The 7,820-nt window shown below is 40.2% G+C and overlaps 1 protein-coding gene across 1 annotated transcript in view; it reads right to left on the minus strand.

Moving 5' to 3' along the window:
• LOC145415093 (G protein-coupled receptor kinase 2-like) overlaps nucleotides 1-6,406 on the minus strand; it is an 831,927-nt gene extending 825,521 nt beyond the window's left edge. The window contains exon 1 of the mRNA XM_080284507.1: nucleotides 6,266-6,406. Coding sequence (XP_080140633.1) covers nucleotides 6,266-6,317 — 52 coding nt within the window. The 5' untranslated portion in view covers nucleotides 6,318-6,406. The remainder of the gene's footprint in view (nucleotides 1-6,265) is intronic.
• Nucleotides 6,407-7,820: the final 1,414 nt, after the last annotated feature.

A 7,820-nucleotide genomic window follows, 5' to 3' on the forward strand; every position in this document is an offset into this window, starting at 1 on the left:
ATTTTCGTACATGGGATAATGAGGGTTCACACTCCGCCAGGGTAATAAATTTTGGGCGCTTTCTTCCAGCCATATACTGCTTTGGCAGACATACGGTGTGCTGTGTTTGAACAAGTGTCGCGTACTATAAAGTATGCATGCACCCAGCTGGCTTGCGTGGGCCAATCACACTCAGTTCACAGACTACACACACATGCAGAGCCACTCCGACCGACACAGCAACCACACTTACAAGCATGTCTCACCCTACATACAATCTCTACCAGACAACCTAAGCCACTAGGTAGAGATATATAGGCTGTATCGTCCTCACTTCAGTTGGGATAGGCTGGTCCTGCAGTGGACACTCAAACAGCTGATGAGATGAGATGTACATATATATATATATATAGATAGATAGATAGACAGATAGATAAATATATATATATATATATATATATGTATATACATATATATATAGATAGATAGATAGATATATATAGATATATATAGATATATATATATATATATATATATATATATATGTATATATATATATATATATATATATATATATATATTCTGCATATATAACATTATTTACATGTTTATAGATGGGAAATATAGTAAAACCTCCCAATAAGTCTATCAGGAGGAAGCCTGATCTGATAATGCTGAAAATCCGTTATATCCGATGGTCCCCCCAGAGGCAGGATTTCAAGCATGTTTGAAAATAAATGAATATAAATGCATATTCCAGTATTAAAATTGAAAATTATATTCATTTTTCACTAACTTGGCCCATAATTTTGTCATTTTACAATTTATTTTGTGGTAGTAGAAATCATCATCCACTCACTTTCTGTATTGCTGCCTACTTCTTCCTTCACCCTTATCATCCTTTTTCTGCATCTGTTCTCCTCTCTTCCTATTTGTCCTGTCACTATTTCTTACTCCTCCTTCCTTTTCAGGTTGCTTTACATTGAGTGACAAGCCTAATGGTTTCCTGTAGGCCAGGAAACCATTTACAAAAACTGTTGGTAACCACATAACCAACCCAAACATGCTCCTTATGTATCAACAAGTGGGTTGGAGGAAGGTTAGTGACCCTCCCTGTAAAACCACTAACTGAAACATGAACAGCTACCCTTTGGACGATTATGGCACTGGGCTGTAGACAGACAGATATAGACAGTTTATTTCACATTCTTGTCATTGCACTTCTTCCAGAAACAGATGTATTGCGACCCATTTACTGGATATCATTTGCTATAACAGACAGAAGTCTGGTGGCTTTGTAGTGTCCACTAAATCCAACATCCAGTCTATCAAAATAGAGTAAAATGAGGTTTTACTATAGTCACTATTCACCTAAGAGTACCGTATATAGTGAGTACAATAACATCAGTATCAGGGGTTTTGCAAAGCTGGGTGGTAACCATATTACCAACTGTAAGTGTTCCCTACACGTCAACAAGTGGGTTGACAGAGAGTTAGTGCCCCTCATAAAACAACTGACTCAAAGTCAAACTGCCACCTCTTATGGAATTATGGCTCCTGGCTATTGACAAACAGGTAGATTTTGATGTAGTGTATTTCCAAAATTACACCATTTAGTTCACGTGATGCAGCAAGCCATGTTCCTCCTCAGTTCCTTTACAGAGCAATGTATTGTGATATGTATAAGCCAAACACATTATGACGATTAGGTATGAATTATGACAGGTTCAAGTGTAATGGAGGAATACAACGAGGGAAGAACAGGAAGTAGTTCATTCAAGGAGGGTAGAAAGGTTGCAAGAGAATGGAAAAAGAGCAGAATATAAGAGAGAAGTGGAGGAGCAACTGGGATTTGGAGTATATGGGGGAGGTGGAAGGTGTGTGCAAGATATTCAGAGAAGAAATCTGCAGCATGTGAGGTGGTTTGTGGAGTGATGAGATGACAAAATGGGGTGCAAGCAACAGCATGGTGGAATGAAGAAGCGAGACAAGCTGTGGCGCAACAGAAGAAAGCTATGTGAGTGGATGAGAAACAGGGGTGTGGAGGAAGTTGAGAGACAGAAGAGAGACTTATATGCAGAGAGAAAGAGAGAGGTGAAAAGATTAGTAAGAGAGTGTACAAAGAGAGTGGATGAGGAATATGGAAGGAATTTGAACGTAAAGTGAAGGGAACGTAAGAAAATGTTCTGGAATGAGGTAGAGAGAGTAAAACATGGTGATAAAGAAGTTACCTGAGGAGTGAAAGATAAAAATGGTAGATTGCTAGTGGAGAAGGAAGAAAAAGTGAGCACATGGAGAGAACACTTTTTGGAATTGCTGAACATAGAGGATGAAAGTATGCAAGGAAAAGTGGCTGGGGAATGGCTGGGAGAAGGAATGGGGTGAGAAGAGAGGAAGAAATCAGTAGGATGGAAGTAGTGGAAGCAATGAAGAAAGTCCAAATGGGGAAAGCCCCAGGAATTGATGGAGTGTGTGGTGAAATGCTGAAGCATGGGGGAGAGATAGTAGTAAAATGGATATGGAAGATATGCAGATTGTCATGGGAGGACGGTAGAGTCTCGGAGGATTGGAAATTGGGTATGAGTATCCCCATGTATAAAGGAAAAGGGGAAAAATAAGTGTGTGGGACTAACAGAGGCATTTCCCTTCTTAGTGTGAAAGGAAAAGTGTATGGTAGGATACTTACTGACAGAGATAGGGAAATAAGAGAGGAATTAACAGGTGAAAACAGGGAGGTTTTAGGAAGGGAAGAGGTTGCATAGATCAGATATTCATTCTTAGGACTTTTGTGGAAAAGTTTCAAGAGAAGGGAAAAAAGTTGTATGCAGCCTTCAGGGATTTGGAGAAAGCATCTGACAGGGTGGATAGACAATAAATGTGGAAAATATTACGAATATATGGAGTAAATGGGAAGCTGTTGCCTGCCGGGAAGAGTATGTATGAGGGTGCACTGCATATGGATAGTGAACTGAGTGAATTTTTCTATGTGAATATTGGATTGAAACAGGGATGTGTCATGTCTCCATGGTTGTTTAGTCTGTATATTGATGGGGTTATAAAAGAGATACAAGGTAGGGCAGTGATGTTGGAGCAGCTTTAATGAGAGAGGGCAACATTTGGAAACTCCGTGTATGTTACTGCTGTTAGCAGACAATACTGTATTGTTAAGTGAAGATGAAGGGGAACTGCAAGGCTTGGTGAATGAGTCTGGAAGAGTGTTTAAGAAATGGAATCTAAAGGTGAACACTGAGAAGAGTAAAGTTATGGTCTTTTAGAGAAATTGAGTCACTGGATGTACAGTGATGGATGATGATGAGAAAATGGAAAATGTAAGTGAATTTGAGTACAGTACTTGGGTAGTGTGATGACTAAGGACGGAAGTTTGGAGGGCAAAGTGCTTGTAAGAGTAACAAGGAAGAAAGGTTGCTGGTTCTTTGAAAGCAGTGATAAGAAACAGGGAAGTGGGCATGGGAGTAAAATGGTCGCTGCATAACAGAATGTGATACCAACTCTAACGTATGGAAGTGAAGCTTGGACCTTGCTGGATGGACATAAGTCAAGTGTGAGAGCATTGGAAATGAGTTATTCGAAAGAAGCATGTGGAGTTACATGGAGAGACAGACTGACATATAAGGAAGTGTAGAAGCATTGTGGCTGTGACAGAAAGTGCTGGGAGAAATACACCGGTGGTTTGGCCAAGTGGAGAGGATGGAAAGTGAAAGACTAACGAGGAGAATGTGTGTAAGTAGGGTGAGGGGGGGAAAAGGGAGGAGGAGGCCAAAGATGAGATGGAGGGGAGAGGTATATGAGAGAGGGAGGTATGAGCTGGGAGCCAGGTGGTAAAGTGGCAGGGGACCGGGCAACGTGGAGGCGATTTGTTTGTGGCCACCCCTTACAGGATTATGGCAACTGGCAATAGATAGATAGATATATTAACACCAATTATTTTTTTTCATGGACTATCATGATGCATGGAAACAGAAAACACTGACAAAACCTAAAAAAAAAGAAAGGGGGGGAACTAAGCTTGTTGGGCTATCTTTCCATCAAATTGATACAGCTGTACAGATTAGGGTGCGACTAAATACTGAATCGGCGGTCCTTTATCAAACTGGCACTTTTAATTGGAAATACAACTTTTATCCCCACACAAGCCCATACACACCAAATTATCTGAAATCTGGTCAAAATTTTGTGTTTAACTGCTACGGTACTAAAAAAAATAATGATTCAGAGCAAGAACTTGCTAAAGTTTGCAGAAGTGTTTTGCTTCTAGCTCAACAACTTGCCTTGACAGATTTCTACTTTGTATGAATACTGATTTACTATGTACCGTACAGTAAATACCGTAGCTACATATAACTGCACTGTAGATCAATATTTATGCAAAACCGAAGTCTGTCAAGTTGTGCTGGCAATCTAAAGGGGAAATACCCACTAACTTTGGCGTATTTTCACTCTGAATCCTGATTTTTTATAAATAGCTAAATTAAGCACATTTTAAAAACTGGATTTCTTATAAATAGGTGTGTGTGAATCTATCTATCTATCTATCTATTGCCAGACGCCATAATCCTGTAAGGGGTGGCCATTTGACTTTGAATTATTCATTTTATGGGGAGGGGCACTAACCCTGCACCAACCCACTTGCTGACATGTAGGGAGCACGTATGGTTTGGTTATATGGTTACCACCCAGTGTTGTATATGGTTTCAAACTATATGGTGAAAAAATGATAATATTTTCCATTTAAAAGTGCCAGTTAGGTAAATGACCCTCGATTCAGTATTTCGTTGAATAGGACTGTTTACATTAATGTCATCAATTTGGATGAATCGCCACAAAGGAACAATCTCTGAAGAGACATTTCGAGGAGTTTCGAAGAGAATTCCAGATTTTATCATGTCCTGAATTACCAGCACATCCAAGTTGATCCAGAGCTCCAAGCATGTACAAGGGTAATTTCAACAACAGAATGGGTTTAATTAGGATAACTTTAAATACCGGTAGTCGGTAAAGAGATGATTGCAACGTGTGTCTTCGGATGTTACCAACACAGATATATACTGTAATCTTAAAAGCTGTAAGCCATCTTGATGCATTCAATCTGATGGTTTGTTGGTTGGTTCAAGACGTACAATCACAACCACTCACTGGGAAATGTACAATGCAGGAAAAGATAGGTTAGAATTTACAGTATATATTAACAACTGTTAACCGAACTGCACTATGCTTAAACACCAATGTACGTACAGTACTCCTTAATGTGGGGAACAATGTGAGACAAAAGTACTGGTACACTGAACTGACTACTCAAGAAATAATATTCTCATTCATGTGCTCTCCTGTGTAAGCTTCATGTCTACTGATAGTTTCACATGCTTATTTTCTTCTGTCATGATGTAGGATCTTCAATTTGATGCTGCATAAAAATCCTCTATTCATTTCTTAGGAAATTAAACTTATTTTTCCCCTTAATCTTCACTGTCCTTCTTACTACAGTACTACGATAATGGGACTGCGGGAGAGCAGTCATCTGCAATAAAAAGCAATTGGCCACAAATATTCATTGTATCACAGCAAACCCAACAAAATATCTATATCACGCCCACGTCCATGAATGTATGCTCCAGCAAGCTTACTCAAAGCTACCAGTCTACCACCAAGGGTATGCTATGGCAGGAGTGATGTGTGGGCAATCACTGAATCCTAAAGCCTACACTTTCATAAAGTCTAACCTTGCTTCACCTCTGCAATACCACAACCTGTTTTCTATTAAAGTTTAGCTTCAAGAAAATCCAGATTATTTCAGTGCAGGTATAATTCCTCACACCCCTGATGAATATATGTATATACAAACAAACTTAATAGCTGTCAGAATGTGATCATGGGTGACCTAAGCTTCTTGTACCATTGCAACCAACATGCAGGATTCGCTACAATACAGATGGGTGGTGTGGGTGGTGGTGGGCAGCAGGAGGGCTCAAGGGACAGTGGCACAGTAACAACCTATCATCAGCCAGTGATGCTGCCCGCCAATCCTACTCAATTTCCGTTGCCCTGGCCTACTCTGCTGCTGCACATCACATCATTGGCTGCGACGCTACCCCCCTTCCGCATCCCACCCTGACTTGCCATCAGGAAATTATACATATATTAATTATACCTACATGCTCGTATCTATTCATCATAACATATAGTTACAGGGAATACAACGAGTCAGATTTTAGCGGACGTAACAGCATCGCAGCCGTTAATGTCATTGCTACTTCATTATAAATCTTACCTTCCCTTGCTTTCAAGTACACTGTATTCGCTACAATGTTTTCTAATTCCATTAGTTCCAGTTTGACAGTTTATGACCACGTCGGGCCAATGTTGACCCTCAGCCATTCAAGCGAGAACTCAACACTAGGGTGGGTCTGCTTGTCCGCTGGGCTGGAGGGAAATATGGCGAGTTGTCATGCCTGCCAACACTACCTTCATTACCATTCCTTGCCCTCCAAGTTGTACTCCTACATCATACAAAGCATAAAAATTATATACATCATGTGCTTTGTAACAAAAGTAATCAAAATAACGTCTTTAAACCGCAATGACCAGCGTCAGTTTTATCAACGTGAGAATATTAGAATACGAATATCTGAAGTGGAAATTACTTGTACCTCCGATTTAGAACTACACAATTTAACTAACACAATCAACGAACAATAAAAATACTGTAAATACTTAATGTATTTCTTATAAAGTGCGAGAGGCGAGATCCTGGTTGGTACACCTGACTTGCCAAAGAGTCGATACATAGCCTACAGAGCTCGGTGGAGATATGCCAACAGAAATTCTCGTTTATCTCCAAGCAGCAAAAGGTTACATATATTATATGACTATCTGGTGCTTATGATTACCAACTGATATCCATACAATGTCATAAACATAAATCTGGAACATTTACAACAGTAAATCTTGTATATGCGCTATGCGTCAAGTGATTTTGAGGTTTAAGTTACAAACTGTAGTGTACATAAATATGCATATATTAATCAGAATAGCCTTCTAAATGCTGCCATACTCTCCACTATGTGTTGACAGCCTAGGCTGTTTCATGCACACGGTACATGACAAGTGGGTTATACTATGTAACAGATCTGGCTAGAAAATTGCCTTTTTGCTCTGTACCGAATGGTTATCTTGAAGAAATTATTTACTCAGTGATATTTACAAACAAATGCAAAATTAATGAGAAACGGTAAGGTACTGCAACACCGTGCTTTCTCAAATGTCAAGAGCGGTTCATTCATAAGCGGTTTATAAACAATAGGGATGAACGCCTCTACTCAGTGCAGCTCGCTAGGCGCTCATGAGGCTTGGATACGGTACCTCCCAGCACTGTGCCTGCCTTCTCCTTCATCCCACTCCAATTACGTTATCATGGTGAGGACGGCTCCGTCAACGTCCGGTGCTGTCGCACTGCCTCACCTGTATCATCAGGCTGCCGGTAGCCTGTATCCTACAGTTCTGGGTTATGGACCGTATCCTCAATAGGTATAGGGGTAAACTCATCGACAGTCATGTTGTATGCCATCAGTAGGCCACATAGTGTAGCCTATGCAGGTTGCCATTCGCTAAGTATTTATATGGTAGCCTAAATTGTTAGGTCCTTCCGCCTGTCCCCAGGGATTCCACCGTCAGTTGCCAACACGTTTATCCAGTCATTCAAATGTCCAGTAACTTCACTTGTCCCACCAGGCTCCAGTAATTTACCCCCGACCAGTTTCATTCCAGACAAAAACCCAAAACAGCTGGACTTGCTTCATGTTACATAAACACTTTTTATAAACTGT

Source organism: Coenobita brevimanus, chromosome 101 (assembly GCF_032717465.1).
Source record: "Coenobita brevimanus isolate Jiangsu-jjx chromosome 101, ASM3271746v2, whole genome shotgun sequence".
In the NCBI taxonomy this organism is placed as follows: Eukaryota; Metazoa; Arthropoda; class Malacostraca; order Decapoda; family Coenobitidae; genus Coenobita; species Coenobita brevimanus.